The 21,957-nt window shown below is 36.4% G+C and overlaps 1 protein-coding gene across 1 annotated transcript in view; it reads left to right on the top strand.

The window, feature by feature from the left end:
- The window catches only part of KCTD8 (potassium channel tetramerization domain containing 8), a 275,956-nt gene extending 254,286 nt beyond the window's left edge, over positions 1 to 21,670 (top strand). Inside the window, exon 2 of the mRNA XM_052642223.1 lies at positions 21,144 to 21,670. Within this exon, the coding sequence (XP_052498183.1) occupies positions 21,144 to 21,607 (464 nt within the window). The 3' untranslated portion in view covers positions 21,608 to 21,670. The remainder of the gene's footprint in view (positions 1 to 21,143) is intronic.
- The last annotated feature ends 287 nt before the right edge of the window (positions 21,671 to 21,957 follow it).

The following is a 21,957-nucleotide window of genomic DNA, read 5'->3' as shown; positions in this document are numbered from 1 at the left end:
GTTGACAGAGGTGCCATGTGCTGGCAGGCTTTTACTCTCTCCACAGAATTAAGGGAATGCATGTTTGTTTAAAAACATTAACTTTACATGTTGACACACACATTTAGTGAGAAAACAATTTTGTATTCCAGGAATGTAGAACAGAGGAGAACGATGTGTAAGGAGTTTTTAATTATCAATAGGAGACAGAAGACAAGGTGGGTTACCATTTAAAATAGGGAATAGTCAGACTCAAACTCACTGAGAAGTATGATATTGATCAAATACAGGAAAGAGATTGTGTAACATGACATACTCTTCATATCATACGCTACCATTTGCATTGCACTTAGAGATCTAATCAGTTATTTAGTTTCTTCCTTTTTAGGACTAGATCTTAAACTTATTTTCTTTTAAAACATATATGTTTATATATATGTTCATATTTTCTATTTTAGTAAGTCAAAATTGATAATTTATATATATTAGAATATTAATTTTAAATTTATTGATATAAATTTACTAATAGTATACTTAATCACTTTACAGTCTCTCTAATTCTCTCTTTAATTATTCTCACTCTCTCAGAATTAAAGAGAATTCTGTTTTGTCTTTATTAGATATACCACAAGATTGTTTTTTTAACAGCCATCTTTTCATTTTATTTGCTAAAGACTTTTGTTTCCTTCTTTGTTACTGTCTGTCTTTCATATTAAGCTCCTATTCATTTTAAGTTATTTTGCTATATTTCAGTACCCTGAGTTGAATGCTCAATTCATTTATTTTTATTCTTTCTAGTTTTCTACTAAATGTATTTTAGGATACATTATTTTTTATTCTGAGTATCACTGTGTAAACTCTATAGATTTTTGATACATAGTAACCTCACTATTCTACATTTTAAAATAAAATAAAGTCTTTTATTGATGTAACATGCACAGCCCAGTGCCAACTGAAAAGATTAAGTTTCCTGTTCAAAAAGCAGAAAGAGCGAGCCACTGAAATTCTAAAATATAAAGCTTTTTCCTTTTTTCTGTGGTCGCTCTCACAACTTATTGTTTTTTATTTGCTATTAAATAGTTTCTAAGTAGAGAAATGTTAAGTTTTAAATTACTAGCATGAATTGTACTGTTTATATAGTAATGCCAGTTTTAAATGCAAATATTAAAGCATTAAACTGATACACAGAATCACCAAGATAACACGACTGGCATTTTTTTGCCAGTGCATGTGTATGCATACCTTTCTTACTAGAAGAGGCAAAAAGTATTGCACAAAACTAACAAAGCTCCTATTCCACTTCTTTATGTGTACACATTCTGCAAACACACCATCTTTGCCTTACTAATAACTAAAGAACTGAGAGAAACAAGAGTTATGGATTTCCCTATCTTTCCCTTTCTATGCTATAGTTTTTAGTATAATGATGAGTAAGAAAGGATAGGATAGGATTCCTTGGTCAAAAATTGAATTATAAAACAATATTTTGTTATTGATAAAGTAACTAAAGGATAGAACAATTTGAACACATAATACTGAAGATTTTGATTATGAAGTTTTTTTCTAATTATATGTATGATTTTGCTATTGTAAACAAAAATGGTAGAAATTGATAAAAACAATAACCATTCTCATCAGTACTAATATTATCCATTCTGATCTGCTCTTTGATCCCCAAATCAGAATCACCTTAGTATTCTGTGGCTTTTGTCCTTTGCAGTATTGCTTGCAAAGTATTTCACCATTTATTAAAAGCAAATGGAGCGACCAGCCATTCAAGCAAAACAGTGTGAGTCTTTAATATTGATTAAAAATTTTTTTGTACTTCTCACATACACACACACACACAAAATGCTTATATACAGTGACAGTTGTATTAAAATCAATTATAATGTAAGCTGTAATTTCTAATTAGTGATTTTTATATGTAGTTCTTATTATTGAGTAATTGTAGCTCTGGTTTACTTCCTTGTTATGGAAATTTTTGCCCTAAAAGGAATGAATAGAGTTGAATTTTATGTGGTTTGTTTAAGTACGTTTTATGAATCGAACAAAGAATGACCATCCTAGATCACTTCACTGAACTACATAAAGTCAAAGCAGACTATTCATTTATGTGAATTCTGTGTTCTCAGCACTTCATGAAGAGCTATTCAATATGCATCATACTGGGAACATACTCTTTTACTAATGCTGCCTATATTTAAATAGTGCTATCTTCAAGCTTCTACTGAATAACCATTAATATATCTTGTAATTAAACATGGTTTTCCTAATGTATTCCCAGTGCAAATTCTTACTTTACATAACCATTTTGATTGATCTCCATAGAAGGTGTTACCAGTACATCTTTTTATCTTGTAATAGTTTCATTAGCAATACCTCACAATCTTTTAATCTGTAAAGCTTTAAAGTCAGAAAGGAAGATTGATGTTACTGCTGCTATTGAAATATTAGATTTAGACTAAAATTCAGTATGAAGTGACATGAAAAGTTCAAGGCATCTCAACCCTGACAGAATCTACTCATTATTTAATTAGGCTCTGAAAGCTCTTAGCAGACATTTCTGACCTTATGGTAGAATCTTTCCGATCAAGAGGCACATCATTGAGAAATGTTCAGTCTTAAAGGTGCCTTCGGAGAAGCCAATGGCAACCCGCTCTAGTACTCTTGCCTGGAAAATCCCGTGGATGGAGGAGCCTGGTAGGCTGCAGTCCACGGGGTCGCGAAGAGTCGGACACGACTGAGCGACTTCACTTTCATGCATTGGAGAAGGAAATGGCAACCCACTCCAGTGTTCTTGCCTGGAGAATCTCAGGGACGGGGGAGCCTGGTGGGCTGCCGTCTCTGGGGTCGCACAGAGTCAGACACAACTGAAGCGACTTAGCAGCAGCAGTGGCAAAGGTGCCTTATTATACAAATCTAATTCTGATATTTTGGACTATATTATAGTACTTGGCAAGTCATGAGTCCTGAGATAATTCCCTTATCCTCTCTTTTTCTTCTCTGCTGTAATTCTACATCCTCATCAATTTTCTAATTATTTTCATACTGTAAAATTTAAAGTGGAATTCACATTTAAATAAATAATTTTTGTTTAAACTATTTTTATTTTTTTGATCTGTGCCTATCCAGTTAATGTAAAAGAACCTTTTTATAGGTCTAAATTTACAATAATGTGTGCTTCAGAAGATATTGCAACATAAGCATTTGTTCTGAAATGGGAAAATCTTAGATTTGATAAAGACTACCTAGTTAAAGGGCTTCTTAAGTGGTGCTAGTGGTAAAGAACCTGCCTGCCAATTTGGGGGACATAAGAGACATGGGTTCAATCCCTAGGCTGGGAAGATCCCCTGGACGAGAGCATGGCAATCTACCTCAGTTTTCTTGCCTGGAGAATCCCATGGACAGAGGAGCCTGGCAAGCTACAGTCCATAGGGTTTCACAGAGTTGGACATGACTGAAGGGACTTAAAATACACATACACACTGATTGTATATATAATACATATATATATAAATATATACATATATATATTTCTGCATAACTCATTCTAAATTTCCCCAGCTTTTCACACACTGATTGTACACACATATACTCATTCTAAATTTCCCCAGCTTTTCAGATCAGTAGCTTAAAATATTTAAGTTTGTGCATTAGGCGTCAGAGTTCTGCAATGACAAATACAATCAAATGTCACTCAGCTTGCTTCAAGAGGAAAGATTTAAGTTATACTCAAGCTTATCTGAATCTATTAAAATATCTAAACTGGTTTATAAAAAGGATTTTTCTGGTAATATTATATTTTATTCTATCTAAAATACATGCCTAACAGGTGGAATTGACCAGAAGGATCACCGAGTCAGACAAGTCAACTTTGGTAGGGCTTCCTTTCAACTCTCATTCTCTTCTATTCTGGTTGGGGTTGGGCACTCAGCCATCTGAAGTCACATCCAAAAGCATTTTGCCAAGTATGTAAAGGTCTTCTCTCTCTTTTTTTCCTTCGTCAATGGTTTAAAGTATTCCAAGGATTTCTTGTTATTGAACTACCCAAATAATTTGCCTTCTAACCTTCATCTTTGCCTTAGATTATGGGAGGGAGTTGGTAAGGTACTCTGGTTATCCCAGTCTGGGTTATAAATCTACTCCTTGGACTTGGAGTCCATTACTTAGATAGGGGCCATAAATTTATTTTCAGACACACATACACACAGCCAATAAAGAATTTACTCCAAATACATAAGTATGATACAAAATAGAAATCAGTCCTTCTTTGCAGAGGTAAGGAACTGAAGCAAAAATACATACAGTATTGAGGATTAATAGTAATTATCTCTAATCTGGCTTGAATAGAAGGTGGGAGTAATAGAAAATGAGTTTTGGAGTTGAAACTGGGACCATGTCATAGGATGTCCTGTTTATGTGGCTAAGAGATTTGAATTTATCTCTGAAAGCCATTTTCAGAGAAGAGGTACTATAAAAAGAGCTCTGTTTTGGTGATATGTAGCTGGGTTCTCAGTGTGGGTAGCAGGTGGTAGATATTAGAAATGAAAAAATCTCAAATGTCTTTTCAGTAGATTCAGTAAGAGGTTAGATGGTCATTACAATAGATTAAGGAGGATCATAACAGTGATGGTCAAGACTAAAACAAAGGAAATGATTGACATGCTATCAAAGTATGCTCAGTAAGATTAGGTAGCTGTTCATAGAAGGAAGGAATCGATAGAGCAGTAGGGGTAGCAATAATGAAGATGATGCTAAGACTTCAAATCTGTGTGATTCAGAAGATTGCAGTGCTTATACAAAAAAAGACAAATAGAAACATCAGGGGAGGAACTGGTTTAAAGGGGAAAGAATAGTGAGGTCATTTGTCATTTGGGAGTGTATGGTATTTGAAGTTTAGGAGATATCCAGAAATCAGTTAAACCTAGTGCTAAAACTTTAAGGAAAGGTCAGGTGCTAGAGATGTGCATGGAATCACTTACAGATAAGAGTTTGTGATTAAAAATGTCATTTATATATATGATGTGTATGTCTATAGTTAGAGGGGTGGATGTGTGTGTGTGAGCGTGTGTGTTTAGAAATAGAAGAGTTTATTGTGGGAATAGATACGATGTTGTTAGAGGACTATAAACCTCATTATGCAAATAATGGCTGATTTATATAACTGGGCAAAACTTAGACTCAACATGATAACTATTTTCCCAAATCTTAAGGGCTAAGAGTTGGAAAAGAAATACGATGACAGTTTGGCAGAGATTGCATTTTAGTAAAGAAACTAAGATCCTGTAATTCAGATCCAGTATCATCAAGTTATTAAGATAATACCATGCTCACTTGTATAAATGCCATAACTCAACATTGACAAGGGCCAGACATTAGACTAAATAGACTTGTATTAGTTTCCAATGGCTGTTGTTACAAATTCCCAAAATTTTGGTGGCTTAAAACAACATAAATTTTATTCTCTCATAGTTCCAGAAGCCTGAAATCCAAAATCATTTCAGCAGGCTGAAATCAAGGTGATAGCCATGCTAAACTGCCTCCACAGGTTCAAGGGGAAAATCTGATGCTTGCTTCTTGCAGCTTCTGCTGGTTGCCAACATTCCTTGATTTGTAGCCACCTCCCTCCAATCTCTGACTCAGTGATCACCTTTCCTCCTCTTCCTGTGTGTGTATCACATCTCCCTCTATCTCCCTCTAGCAAGGATTCCTGTGATTGATTTAGAGTCCATCCAAATAATCCTGAACAACTGCTAATACTTTGTCATATGAAGTGACAAATACAGTTTCCAGGAATTAGGACCTGGGGCCACGTTTCAGCCTACTGTAAGACTTTCTCATACATATCTTTCCTTAAAGCAATTCTAGGAGGGACGTACCATATTTTTAATCCTTCTGGAGCAGAAGAGGAAAATGAATCTAAAAGACACATTTTGGCACATAGCTAGTAGTTGTCAGAACTTTACTTCAAGCACAGTTTTGCTACTTAAGGGCTGAGCAATGTTTCATTGTCACACAACATGAAGTTAAACCCTGCTGTGCGCATTTATGTTTCTCTTTTCCATTCACCGTTGTGATTCTGCACTGCTTCCATAACAGGTACACTTTCACACATCTCAAAGGGAAAAGAAGGGGCATGCACATTAAATAGTATGGCAGCTATAAGAAGTGGCATCTCGCTGGACATTGTTGGAAGTACTTGAAACCATTTATTGGTAGGAAGGCACTCAGATTCTGAAGAGATGTAACAAATAAAAATCCCCTTAAATATGACTTTCTGCCTACAATCACTGCTGCTCCTGGAGCCCAAGAGTATTAGCCTGGCTTATATTTTGCTCCCTCACAAACTCTGCTTCCCCTGTTGTCGTTGAGTTTTTGCTTTTAGTATCTTACATCAGGCAAGGGTAATTTGCAGCCAGCATGGTCTTTTGTTCATTTCAGTTTGTTACACACAGCACACCGTAAGTGCACCCCAACCTACATTTTCGGAGTGCCGTTTTTTTCCTCCCACAGCCATCAGATGTGTTATGAATACAACCTCTCAATCCTGTGTAGGTGGTATGACCCACAGTTTACAGATGCAGAACAGCATGAGTAGGCTTGTGTCCACAGATTTTTAAACCTCATAAATTATCCCTCTTATACAGTATGCGCCTGCGAAAAAGGAGGTAATGAGAAGGTGGCCACCTCAGCATGTACAGAAAAAAGTCAGACATTCATTAATAAGATGTGGTAGATTCGGATGTGGTGGGAGCCTAAGAATGAACAAGTCTTAATTTCGGGATCTAGAAGGAGCCTGAGCATCTTTCTGAAGCTCTTGTTTTTCTTTTTTTTTTTTTTTTAATCACAAAATTTGGTACATGTGCCACAGAATACTAGCTCCCATAAGTGAAATGGGAAGATAGTTTCAAATGTAGACTTCTTGCAAGGTGTTGGTAACCATTCTGCATGTGATAGGAATTCTGAATGGACATGTGAACACTTAATATCTTCTTTCCTAGACATCTGATGCAAGCATCAGATACAATCACATTAGTATAGAATTCAATACACAAAAAGACAGTTGGTTTTCCTTATTACATACAATGCCCAGTGCTTTTTATTTCTCTTTAATAACCTCAAGGGATTAACATAGGTACTGCAAGGAGATCCAACCTGTCCATTCTAAAGGAGATCAGTCCTGGTGTTCATTGGAAGGACTGATGCTAAAGCTGAAACTCCAATACTTTGGCCACCTCATGTGAAGAGTTGACTCATTGGAAAAGACTCTGATGCTGGGAGGGATTGGGGGGCAGGAGGAGAAGGGGACGACAGAGGATGAGATGGCTGGATGGCATCACCAACTCGATGGACATGAGTTTGAGTGAACTCCAGGAGTTGGTGACGGACAGGGAGGCCTGGCGTGCTGCTATTCATGAGGTCGTAAAGAGTCGGACATGACTGAGCAACTGAACTGACCTGAACTGAACCTTCTCAAAGGAAAATTTTCGCTACAGAGACTATGAAGTCCTTCTTATAGATCACACTAAAAGTTCTTATCTTTGCCCATGTCTTTTGTTTGTTTTTGTTATAACCTATGGGCTTAGTTATACTTGGGTTTATCTTCTTGTTAGTTAAAATAAAGCAAAACTTTTGGGGGGATAAAAAAATTCCCTATGTATTAGTGTCCTCTTTGATTTCTTTCATCAGTGTTTTATAGTTTTCTGTATATAGGTCTTTAGTTTCTTTGGGTAGATATATTCCTAAGTATTTTATTCTTTTCGTTGCAATGGTGAATGGAATTGTTTCCTTAATTGCTTTTTCTACTTTCTCATTATTGGTGTATAGGAATGCAAGGGATTTCTGTGTGTTGATTTTATATCCTGCAACTTTACTATATTCATTGATGAGCTCTAGTAATTTTCTGGTGGAGTCTTTAGGGTTTTCTATGTAGAGGATCATGTCATCTGCAAACAGTGAGAGTTTTACTTCTTCTTTTCCAATTTGGATTCCTTTTATTTCTTTTTCTGCTCTGATTGCTGTGGCCAAAACTTCCAGAACTATGTTGAATAGTAGCGGTGAAAGTGGACACCCTTGTCTTGTTCCTGACTTTAGGGGAAATGCTTTCAATTTTTCACCATTGAGGATAATGTTTGCTGTGGGTTTGTCATATATAGCTTTTATTATGTTGAGGTATGTTCCTTCTATTCCTGCTTTCTGGAGAGTTTTAATCATAAATGGATGTTGAATTTTGTCAAAGGCCTTCTCTGCATCTATTGAGATAATCATATGGTTTTTATTTTTCAGTTTGTTAATGTGGTGAATTACATTGATTGATTTGCGGATATTGAAGAATCCTTGCATCCCTGGGATAAAGCCCACTTGGTCATGGTGTATGATCTTTTTAATGTGTTGTTGGATTCTGATTGCTAGAATTTTGTTGAGGATTTTTGCATCTATGTTCATCAGTGATATTGGCCTGTAGTTTTCTTTTTTTGTGACATCTTTGTCAGGTTTTGGTATTAGAGTGATGGTGGCCTCATAGAATGAGTTTGGAAGTTTACCTTCCTCTGCAATTTTCTGGAAGAGTTTGAGTAGGATAGGTGTTAGCTCTTCTCGAAATTTTTGGTAGAATTCAGCTGTGAAGCCGTCTGGACCTGGGCTTTTGTTTCCTGGAAGATTTCTGATTACAGTTTCAATTTCCGTGCTTGTGATGGGTCTGTTAAGATTTTCTATTTCTTCCTGGTTCAGTTTTGGAAAATTGTACTTTTCTAAGAATTTGTCCATTTCTTCCATGTTGTCCATTTTATTGGCATACAACTGCTGATAGTAGTCTCTTATGATCCTTTGTATTTCTGTGTTGTCTGTTGTGATCTCTCCATTTTCATTTCTAATTTTATTGATTTGATTTTTCTCTCTTTGCTTCTTGATGAGTCTGGCTAATGGTCTGTCAATTTTATTTATCCTTTCAAAGAACCAGCTTTTGGCTTTGTTGATTTTTGCTATGGTCTCTTTTGTTTCTTTTGCATTTATTTCTGCCCTAATTTTTAAGATTTCTTTCCTTCTACTAACTCTGGGGTTCTCCAATTCTTCCTTTTCTAGTTGCTTTAGTTGTAGAGTTAGGTTATTTATTTGACTTTTTTCTTGTTTCTTGAGGTATGCCTGTATTGCTATGAACTTTCCTCTTAGCACTGCTTTTATAGTGTCCCACAGGTTTTGGGTTGTTGTGTTTTCATTTTCATTAGTTTCTATGCATATTTTGATTTCTTTTTTGATTTCTTCTATGATTTGTTGGTTATTCAGAAGTGTGTTGTTCAACCTCCATATGTTGGACTTTTTAGTATTTTTTCTCCTGTAATTGAGATCTAATCTTAATGCATTATGGTCAGAAAAGATGCTTGGAATGATTTCGATTTTTTTGAATTTATCAAGTTTAGATTTATGGCCCAGGATGTGATCTATCCTGGAGAAGGTTCCATGAGCACTTGAGAAAAAGGTGAAATTGGATCGGAAGAATCAATATAGTGAAAATGAGTATACTACCCAAAGCAATTTACAAATTCAATGCAATCCCTATCAAGCTACCAGCCATATTTTTCACAGAACTAGAACAAATAATTTCAAGATTTGTATGGAAATACAAAAAACCTCGAATTGCCAAAGCAATCTTGAGAAAGAAGAATGGAACTGGAGGAATCAACTTGCCTGACTTCAGGCTCTACTACAAAGCCACAGTCATCAAAACAGTATGGTACTGGCACAAAGACAGACATATAGATCAATGGAACAAAATAGAAAGCCCAGAGATAAATCCACACACATATGGACACCTTATCTTTGACAAAGGAGGCAAGAATATACAATGGAGTAAAGACAATCTCTTTAACAAGTGGTGCTGGGAAAACTGGTCAACCACTTGTAAAAGAATGAAACTAGATCACTTTCTAACACCACACACAAAAATAAACTCAAAATGGATTAAAGATCTAAATGTAAGACCAGAAACTATAAAACTCCTAGAGGAGAACATAGGCAAAACACTCTCAGACATAAATCACAGCAGGATCCTCTATGATCCACCCCCCAGAATTCTGGAAATAAAAGCAAAAATAAACAAATGGGATCTAATTAAAATTAAAAGCTTCTGCACAACAAAGGAAAATATCAGCAAGGTGAAAAGACAGCCTTCTGAATGGGAGAAAATAATAGCAAATGAAGCAACTGACAAACAACTAATCTCAAAAATATACAAGCAACTTATGCAGCTCAATTCCAGAAAAATAAATGACCCAATCAAAAAATGGGCCAAAGAACTATATAGACACATCTCCAAAGAAGACATACGGATGGCTAACAAACACATGAAAAGATGCTCAACATCACTCATTATCAGAGAAATGCAAATCAAAACCACAATGAGGTACCACTTCACACCAGTCAGAATGGCTGCGATCCAAAAATCTGCAAGCAATAAATGCTGGAGAGGGTGTGGAGAAAAGGGAACCCTCCTACACTGTTGGTGGGAATGCAAACTAGTACAGCCACTATGGAGAACAGTGTGGAGATTCCTTAAAAAATTGCAAATAGAACTCCCTTATGACCCAGCAATCCCACTGCTGGGCATACACACCGAGGAAACCAGAATTGAAAGAGACACATGTACCCCAATGTTCATCGCAGCACTGTTTATAATAGCCAGGACATGGAAACAACCTAGATGTCCATCAGCAGATGAATGGATAAGAAAGCTGTGGTACATATACACAATGGAGTATTACTCAGCCGTTAAAAAGAATTCATTTGAATCAGTTCTGATGAGATGGACGAAACTGGAGCCGATTATACAGAGTGAAGTAAGCCAGAAAGAAAAACACCAATACAGTATACTAACACATATATACGGAATTTAGAAAGATGGCAATGACGACCCTGGATGCAAGACAGGAAAAAGACGCAGCTGTCTATAACGGACTTTTGGACTCAGAGGGAGAGGGAGAGGGTGGGATGATATGGGAGAATGGCATTCTATCATGTATACTATCATGTAAGAATTGAATCGCTAGTCTATGTCTGACGCAGGATACAGCATGCTTGGGGCTGGTGCATGGGGATGACCCACAGAGATGTTATGGGGAGGGAGGTGGGAGGGGGGTTCATGTTTGGGAACACATGTAAGAATTAAAGATTTTAAAATTAAAAAAAATAATAATAATAAAAAATAAAAAAAAAAAATAAAAAAAAAAAAAAAAAAAAAAAAATTCCCTATGAGCTTAGACATTCTTAGTTAAATTATATGAATTTCACTTAATTCAGTTTAACTGTTACTGAATAATTATAAGTCTTGTCATGATAGCGGTACTCCAGGAAATACAAAGATAGAAAAGAATCTGTTCCATAGTGCTTAACATAGGTGTTTTGTGTGTGTGTGTGTGTGTGTGTGTGTGTGTGTGTGTGTGTGTTGGGGGGGCAGAATCCAGAGATGCAATTTAAAATTAGTATGGAAATAACTATTATTTGAGACAAGATAAGCCCAATAATTGGTAGATTCAAGCAAACTGAAAAGGGTCATTAGAGAACAAGGATAACAAGAAATCACTTCCAAATGGAAGAATGGAATGTTTGATGCTAAAAGCACTATTGGGAATAGGCTTTGAAATGGTACTTTTCCTTTGAAGCAAGGAAGGAATGCAACACAGAGGAGTGGAATAGGCATGGATAAAGCAAGATATTTACCAGGAATACATGTATTTTGGCCAGTATATGTGGACCATTACAATATGGGTTGTGATAATCATTTGGGTCACACTAAGAGTAGTTTCCAATGCCAAAATGTGTCATTGAGACTTGATTCTGTGTACATAGGAAATATTTAGAAGGGTTTTGTACACAGAATTAGACTTTGGGAGTATTTATTTAGCAATGCTGTAGAGAATTGTTTGAAGTGGAGCTAAAAATGGAGTCAGAGAACTGCTTAAGAAGTAATGAGAAACCTGTTATAAGAGGTGAAAAATGGGAGGAGAGATGAAGGGTTAGATTCAAGGGGTTTCCTTGGTGGCTCAGATGGTAAAGAATCTGCCTGCATTGCAGGAAACCCAGGTTTGATCCTTGAGTTGGAAAGAGCCCCTGGAGAAGGGAATGGCTACCCACTCCAGTATTCTTGCCTGGAGAATCCCATGGACAGAGGAACCTAGTGGGCAACAGTCACAAAGAGTTGGACACAATTGAGCAACTAACACAAGCACTATATTCAAAAGCCAGTTTCAACAGTAGAATTAACAGAACCTGGAAAAATAATTGGAAATGATGACGCCATCGAGTAGCCAAAGATTACTTGGATATCATCTACAGAAATAACTAACAGAAAGAAACAGATTTATAGAAATGGAGGAAGGTGACAAGATTACTTTTTGAAAGCTCCTCCAGTATAAGTCTCACTACATGTGTATTTTCTTATTTTTACCTAGTACTACATTACTTCTGCTTATTCACTCTATTAGTATCTTTGATTCAGTGATGAATCAGCCTCCTGAATGGAGCGATACAAGGAAACTTAAGACATAGTCTCTGCTCTCATGGAAATAACAGTTGGCCCTTGAACAATATAGGTTTGAACTGTGCTGCTGCTGCTGCTGCTAAGTCACTTCCGTTGTGTCCGACTCTGTGCAACCTCACAGACGGCAGCCCACCAGGCTCCGCCGTCCCCTGGGATTCTCCAGGCAAGAACACTGGAGTGGGTTGCCATTTCCTTCTCCAATGCATGAAAGTGAAAAGTGAAAGTGAAGTCACTCAGTCGTGTCCGACTCTCCGCGACCCCATGGGCTGCAGCCCACCAGGCTCCTCCGTCCATGGGATTTTCCAGTGCAGGTCCACTTAAATGCAGAATTTTTTTTTCAATGGTAAATACTGCTCCTACTGCTGTTTAGTCTCTTATTCGTGTTCAGCTCTTTGCGATCCCATGTACTATAGCCCACCAAGGCTCCTTTGTCTCCAGGAGATCTCCCCAACCCAGGGATCTAACCCATGTCTCCTGCTTGGCAGGCAGATTCTTTACCACTGAGCCACCTGGGGAGCCCATAATAAATACTACTCTATGGTCATTTAGGTGAATATTTAGTAATATAAAGGGCTTCCCTCGTGGCTCAGACAGAAAAGAATCTGCCTGCATTGTGGGAGACCTGGGTTCTATCCCTGAGTTGGGAAGATCCCCTGGAGGAGAGCATGGCAACCCACTCCAGTATTCTTGTCTGGAGAATCCTCATGGACAGAGGAGCCTGGTGGGCTGCAGTTCATGGGGTTGTGAAGAGTCAGACATGACTGAGAGACTGAGCACAAGCACACATAGTAACAGAAAATGTACCAAACAAATGACCTAGTCAGTCGTAGTCACTATAGAAATTCAGAGAAATGAAAATAATTGTCTTTTTATTATTTTGGTTAAACAGTTACTCTGATCGAGACTTCACAACAGTCTAGAAAGGCATAGTTTGTGCCTTCAAGGTATTTACAGTTTAAGCACTGGAAGACAGATTGTAGATAAAAAAGTATAGTAAAAAGTTAACAAGTACAAGGTTTATTGCAAGATTGGGTTAGTGGTCAATCATGTCAGTATGAAAAAAAGAATCCATAATGTATTTCTCTTTTCAATTACCCTTCTTTACTTTTCTCTTTTATTCACTTTCCTTCATAGAAGTGATCAAGTAATGACAGAAGAGATCATTAAAACATAAGAAATGTTTAAATTATTTTCATATAAAATTAGTTTTTATTCATTCAAATAGCCTTTTATAGCTGCAGTACTGTGCTTGTCACACTAAGCCTGAATGACTAGGAACTCTGCGTGTGTGTGTGTGTGTGTGTGTGTGTGTGTGTGTGTGTGTGTGTTCTTCTCTTGAAACTAACACTGTGGTGCCTGGTACATAATAGGTGCTCAACAAATGTTTATCAAATTGAAATGAAAAATTTTTTCCCTTTGGATTCAACTACTTAATACTTAGAGGCCTGTGGTGCTAATATTTAAGATGGATTGGTTCATTCTGTTCAAGTACCACATAACCATTCACACACCATTGAGTTTAGTACTATTAAAAGGTAATTTCCTTTCTGGGAATTATGCCTGTTGCAGACACATTTTACATATTCAATCTTTTTCATCATCAATAGGCAGGTAAAGAGATTAAAATAAAAGATTGTTTTCAAGTGTGCAGTTTTCCACATAGACTTCATTTTGAAATTCCTGTGTATTCTGAAAAAAAAAAAAGAAGTCCTATTGAATGTGCTTACGCCCACCACTATTAGTCATGTACCTTTGTTAAAGATGAAAATATTAACGTTTAATTTCTGTACAACTCTATTCACCCAAATAACTTAGAAAAGCTACTATTTCTTCCTTTTTACTGCAATGTAATAAAAGCCAATGGAATTAATTGAAAATAATGAAAAGCACTTTGTCCAATTTTATAAGTTTTGGCCCACTGTGATACATTCAGTGTATTTTATTTTGTTTAATGTAATGTTTTTACTATTTTAATTCATACATTTTAATAACTCAAAGTGAGCTTTTGTGTTTTATTTTCTCAAATAAGTTCATTTTTGGACAAAATAATTTAATACTTAATAGTCTCTCAAATTTATTATACAGAACTTTACAGCAAAATTGCTCCAACATCTGTTATCTCCTTTCTTATTATAACCATATGACTAGGAATTACTGTTCTTATTTCATTTTTAATAGATAAAAAACTGAAGCTTAGAGAAATAAGTGACTTGCCTGTAATTCATGTGTTCATAGTTACTACTTGTGAAGCTAAAATTAAAATGGAATTATTTGGATTCCTCAATCAGTACTCAATATTCAGATAAGCAATTATGGCATACTGTAGCCAAATAACAGTGAATATTTATTCTGTATGTTAATAATAAACATTGCAAACATTTACACATGCCAGGCACATCCTAAGTACTCTGTGTGTGCTAGCTCATTTAATCCTTGCTGCAACTCGATAAAGTTTAAACAGGAGCAGAGGCCCAAAGAAAGTAAATAACCTGACCAAGAAAACACACCTAGTTAAGTTCTTGAGCTAGAACGTGAGCCCAGCCAGTCTGCACTGTGTTGCTGTAAGTGTCATTCTTACTGCCAGCATTTCAGTGGCAAGAATAGATTTAATGAAACAAATGTAAGTCGGCATCTTCTAGAACTACACTTCTTATCAATGAGTTTAGAGAAAATTACCCTAGAATCCTGTGATTCTGTGAAGTATTTAAATAGAAGTTGAATTCGTTTCCCCATTCTAAAAGGTAATTTCTATTAATGGTAACTCTTTAATGTTTTATATTTAATATTCAGTAAAGTTTTACTACATGAAATAGTTCTTACTATTCATGATATAAATTAGAATCACAGAACTTTATCACATAAATGAATCTAGGGGCTAACAAATATTAGATGATATCAATAGCACAAAGTACTTGCTAGAGAGGCTGAGACAAGCTTAGCCTCAGATCTTCCACCACAGTAAAGCAAGGTGTGCATCTAATAAAGGAGTACAATGTGTATTGTGTGTATGTGTGCATATGTGTCTTCACTGCTTTTTAAAAATTAATTGTGGAGTGGCATGAACTAGGTAGCTGGCTTGCAGGTCTCCCAGGTAGAGCTCAACTCCCCTGGAAAGACAGTCAACTCCTGGATGAAAATCCTACTGTATTTAATGGCAAATAGTCAAATGAAAAGTGGAAGATTTACTTTTCCAAATACTTTTTGAAAAGTTTCTAACTGCACACATATATTGGACTTTTAAATAGCTAATTCCTTTTTAAAGTTAATCTTATTGTTCACTGATTTGTCGCCTATTCTAATAATTACGTGAAGGAAGAAAGTCTAGCTGATTAAGTCACCAAATCACATATAATTTTCTTTTTCTATCCTTCTTTTCTTATACTAAGTCTGATTGGTCCTGTAATTCAGAGTGCAGAATGCTTTTAAGAAGATCACAGTTATATATTTGATTCTATTATTAGCAGAAGAGACACAGAAAAGTTTCTGACAGTCATGCTGTTCCTGTATATGCAGGACTTATTATTAAATGATTATTCATGTGCTTATTAAGGCATTTCACATGACTTTGGATCATTGAATGGAATGATGTAAAGTTTTAAATTATCCCTGGAAGCATACAATTAGCAGGCATTCACAGAAAACTAAGTAACTAGAATAAATCATTATTCCCTTCTAATTCATTTATTTTTTATTAAATCTCATGTCATAAAAATGCAAAAATCATTTTGTTATTATACCTTTGTCTCAATTTAAATCAACTAAGTTATCAGTAATGATTTAAAGTATGCTTAATTAAATAGAAATTATAATACATAATATGTTATGCATCATCAAAAATTCTACCATAAATCAAAAGGAGACTATTACCCTTAATGATTTATGCAAGAACTATGATAGCATTCTATATATTCGAAAGTGTGTTCTTCAAAAAATTAAAAACAGAGCTACTATATGATGCAGCAATTTCACTCCTAGATATTTATCCCCCCAAAATGAAAATACTAATTAGAAAAAGATAAATGCATCCCTATATTCATTGAATCATTATTTGCAAGAGCCAAGGTATAGAAGGAACCTAAGAGCTAATCAGTAGACAAATGGCTAAAGAAGCTTTGGTGTGTATGGTTTATATATCTATATACATATACAAATACATAAGTGTATATAGATAGATATACACATAATGAATTCTTACTAAGCATTAAAAATAATAAAATTGTGCCATTCGTGATAATATGGATGGACATAGAGAATAAATAGGGCAAAAGCTAATAGTGTTCTGCCAAGAGAATGCACTGGTCATAGCAAACGCCCTCTTCCAACAACACAAGAGAAGACTCTATACATGGACATCATCAGATGGTCGACACTGAAATCGGATTGATTATATTCTTTGCAGCCACAGATGGAGACTCTATACAGTCAGCAAAAACAAGACCGAGCTGACTATGGCTCAGATCATGAACTCCTTATTGCCAAATTCAGACTGAAATGGAAGAAAGTGGAGAAAACAACTAGACCATTCAGGTATGACCTAAATCAAATCCCTTATGACTATACAGTAGAAGTGATAAATAGATTTGAGGGACTAGATCTGATAGAGTGCCTGATGAACTATGGATGGAGGTTTGTGACATTGTACAGGAGACAGAAATCAAAACCATCCCCAAGAAAAAGAAATGCAAAAAAGCAAAATGGCTGTCTGAGGAGGCCTTACAAATAGCTGTGAAAAGAAGGGGAGCAAAAAGAAAAGGAGAAAAGGAAAGATATACCCATTAGAATGCAGAGTTCCAAACAATAGCAAGGAGAGATAAGAAAGCTTTCCTCAGCCGTCAAGGCAAAGAAATAGAGGAAAACAATAGAATGGGAAAGGCTAGAGATCTCTTCAAGAAAATTTTAGACACCAAGGGGACATTTCATGCAAAGATGGGCTCAATAAAAGACAGAAATGGTATGGACCTAACAGAAGCAGAAGATATTAAGAAGAGGTGGCGAGAATACACAGAAGAACTGTAGAAAAAGATCTTCATGACCCAGATAATCACCATGGTGTGATCCCTCACCTAGAACCAGATATCCTGGAATGTGAAGTCAAGTGGGCCTTAAGAAGCATCACTACGAACAAAGCTAGTGGAGGTGATGGAATTCCAGTTGAGCTAGTTCAAATCCTGAAAGATGATGCTGTGAAAGTGCTGCACTCAATATGCCAAAAAATTTGGAAAACTCAGCAGTGGCCACCAGACTGGAAAAGGTCAGTCTTCATTCCAGTCCAAAAGAAAGGCAATGCCAAAGAATGCTCAAACTACCACACAATTACACTCATCTCACACACTAGCAAAGTAATGCTTAAAATTCTCCAAGCCAGGCTTCAGCAATACATGAACCATGAACTTTCAGATGTTCAAGCTGGTTTTCGAAAAGGCAGAGGAACCAGAGATCAAATTGCCAACATCGGCTGGATCATCAAAAAAGCAAGAGAGTTCCAGAAAAACATCTATTTCTGCTTTATTGACTATGCCAAAGCCTTTGACTGTGTGGATCACAATAAACTGTGGAAAATTCTGAAAGAGATGGGACTACCAGACCACCAGACCTGCCTCTTGAGAAACCTGTATGCAGGTCAGGAAGCAACAGTTAGAACTAGACATGGAACAACAGACTGGTCCAAATAGGACAAGGAGTACATCAAGGCTGTATATTGTCACCCTGTTTATCTAACTTATATGTAGAGTACATCATGAGAAACACTGGGCTGGAAGAAGCACAAGCTGGAATCAAGATTGCCAGGAATAATATCAGTAACCTCAGATATGCGGATGACACCACGCTTATGGCCGAAAGTGAAGAAGAACTAAAGAGCCTCTTGATGAAAGTGAAAGAGGAGAGTGAAAAAGTTGGCTTAAAGCTCAACATTCAGAAAAATAAGATCATGGCATCTGGTATATCAATGCCTCTTCAAAGAAGTCTTCCTTGAGCTTCCATCTTACACTACAAACAAGAGTAACCCATTTCCAGCATACATATATTGCATTCTGCTGTACTGTGGAGCCTGCATTCGTGTGTGTGTATTTTGGGGAGTATTTTTCCATGGATAATTATTAATACCATTAAGAACAATAACTCTATATAATTTACATAGTTAACACATGGACTTCATATGGCATCACTGATTCAATAGACGTGAACCTGGGCAAACTCTGAGAGATGGTGAGGGACAGAGAGGCCTGGAGTGCTGCAGACCATAGGGTCACAAAGAGCTGGACACGACTTGGTGTCTGAACAAATGGACTTCATGTTCCTCTGTGTTCTTCCTGGCCTAGCTCATTGAGCATTGTTCCCCAGGGAATCAAAACAGAATGAACCATTTGCTTTAATGGTATGCGGTATCTCTGTACTGCCTTCCTCTTTGAAGTTACTACTTTTCTGCCTGGATAGCTCTATTTAATATTCTATCCCCTGCCTATTAACAGAAAATGATTTCTCATTACTCATTAATTCTTAAACATAAATTGGCTTTCCCAACTACTTGCAGTTTAACCCTTTAGTCATCTTTGGGAATGAAAATCTTAGATTCCTCTGTGGAGATTTCTGGTTAAAATAACACAAGTTTGGTAAATAGGTAAAAACCATTTGTTTATAGTCTGCATTTTACTAGGCTAGTGGGCATCATGCTAGGTTGGGATTACATTCCACCATTAAGGTAATTAGATAAACAGATGCTGTACTTCCTTTGCCACCTGACTGCCATTTAAATACATACATACAAACCTTTCATTCAGCAAACAAAATCTCCAGAGATGGACCTGTACATTTGTACATTAAAAAAATTACAATGATGTACTCTCATTGTTGAGAATTACTGTACTAGACCTGTTTGTATGGTGTGTATATGTGTGTGTGTGTGTGTGTGTGTGTGTGTGTGTGTGTGTTACTCAGTCATGTCCGACTCTTTGTGACCCCATGGACCGTAACCTGCCAGGTTCTTCTGTCCATTGAATTCTCCTGGCAAGAATATTGGAGTGGGTTGCCATTCCCTTTTCTGGGGGATCATCCCGATCCAGGGATCGAACACAAGTGTCTTGTCTTTTTAGGTGGATTTCTTACCACTGAGCCACTAGGGCAGCCTTCCAAAAGGTTCTAAAGTTTTTAGAATCTTTACTCCCTCTCAACTAAATGTCTAGCATCAATGTGTTTTCTTCTAATTTTAAATAGGGAAATTGGTGATAGCTGATGGGCTGCAGTCTGTGGGGTCGCACAGAGTTGGACATGACTGAAGCGACTTAGCAGCAGCAGCAGCAGTACATAGTGGGTGCTCTTATGAAAAGTATTTTTATTGTTTGTTTCCTCACCCTTCTAAGTAATATAGACTATTCATATTGGTTATTAATTCATGTATATTAGACTGAGGAAACCCTCAGAATCTTAACTGCATGTTGAAATCACCTGAATCTATTAAATGACCCAATGATCAGGTAGCATTGAGCAGGACATCTGGGGTTAAGATCAAGGCATCAATAATCCATGCTTTCCAGGTAATTCCATATGTGGCTAAGGCTGAGACCCTATGAATCTGACCAGTTATTCTCAACTCTGGCTGCACAGTAGAATCCCCTATGCAATTGTTTAAAATACTGATGCTTTTCATTTCAATTATGATTCAGATAACTTGTGCATAAATGTTGAATACAAGAGAAAAACATTTGGGTAACTTATATTTCTGAATGATTGGGCTCAAGTTAAAATCAAGGTTTTATTATAGTTCTGGGTATGTGGTGATGTTCAATAAATGTTAGATGGAGATCCTAATCCCACAACAGAGTCAAGGAGAATAAAACATGCTCCCTCTTGGAAATAAACTGTTTGTGTATTTGAAATAATTATCTTGGCAAACTATCATTTTCTGAAAGTTGCCCTCCTAGGTAATTTACCTCAAATGGTAAGCCTTGAACTTTAAGAGAATACTATATTTCAACTATATTTTTCAGCATAATATTAGGTACCTATATATCTTACAGTGCTTTCATGATTCTCTCTAAGAAAGTAGACAGGAAACAAGATTAAGAGATGGAGGATAAGATTTAAACCAGTTTCCCTCTTGGAAGCATAAATGATGCTATTGCACTTCTGGGCCTGGAGAATACTGTTACTTTGTAAAACAGAGCCATGGTACTTTCTGCGTTATGATGGTGAATTATTTATATATGCAAAGGACAACTAATGCCATTAGCTAAAACAAAAATGAACTAACTGTTCAATAAAACAGTTATGGGACTAACAAAATATTTATATGTGATATCTTTTTCAGATTGCAGGAACTAGTAACTAAAAATAACAAAAAATCTTTTTTTTTTTTAGCATGAACTTATAGATGATCTGTTATGGGATAAATGCTCATCAAGCAAACTTCTCAAATTTAATTGTTTTCAATAATTAATCAGCACATTGCATGCTTCAGTGTACATTAACTGTACCAAGTGTTGGATTTAATTCCTTAAATATTAATTAGGAAAGCAGACCACATTTTTCTTAAATGTTTGTGGTTGAAAATAAAAAAATATATATATAAAGCTTATTTAATTTGACCTTCCCACTTCTTACTCAGTTTTTCTACTTCTTTTTTCCTTTTTAGGACCACCTCAGAAAATAGTGTCACCTAAACAAGAACACGAAGATAGGAAACATGACAAAGTCACGGATAAAGGAAGTGAGAGTGGGACTTCCTGTAATGAGCTCTCCACTTCCAGTTGCGACAGCCACTCAGAGGCGAGCACTCCCCAGGACAACAACCCGCCCAGTGCCCAGCAGGCGACAGCTCACCAACCTAACACCTTAACTTTGGATCGTCCTTCCAAAAAAGCACCTGTGCAATGGATGCCCCAACCAGACAAACGCAGAAACAGTGAACTCTTTCAGACGCTCATCAGCAAGTCCCGGGAAACCAATCTTTCCAAAAAGAAAGTCTGTGAGAAGCTAAGTGTGGAAGAAGAAATGAAAAAGTGTATTCAGGATTTTAAAAAAATCCACATTCCAGATTATTTTCCAGAGCGCAAACGCCAGTGGCAATCTGAACTGTTACAGAAGTACGGGTTATAGTAACGGTCACATCCCTGCAGTGTTTCAATGACGTTCAGTGTTTACCGGTGTCACCACCTGACTGTGTACTAACAATGGTCAGTGTGATTCTTGCTGCTCTTCCTTTTCGTGAACAGTGGATGTGGGACAGTATTTTCTTTCTGTTGTTGTTGTTTTTAGAAATATTTCAAAAAAGAAAACTAATAAATATTGAATCAAATCGTGTTCCTGATTCAAAAAATTTTGCAAGAATGAAAGTAAAATGTGCATGATCAAGAAGCTTAGAATCTTGATTTTTGAACTGTGGTCAACTGGCTATGTTTGTCATTTTGTAACTCACCAAAAAGAAATCATTATATCACTCCAAATAA

Source organism: Budorcas taxicolor, chromosome 6 (genome assembly GCF_023091745.1).
Source record: "Budorcas taxicolor isolate Tak-1 chromosome 6, Takin1.1, whole genome shotgun sequence".
Lineage (NCBI taxonomy): Eukaryota > Metazoa > Chordata > Mammalia > Artiodactyla > Bovidae > Budorcas > Budorcas taxicolor.
Note: the sequence above shows the minus strand (reverse complement) of the source record. Positions and strands in the feature narration are given on the sequence as shown.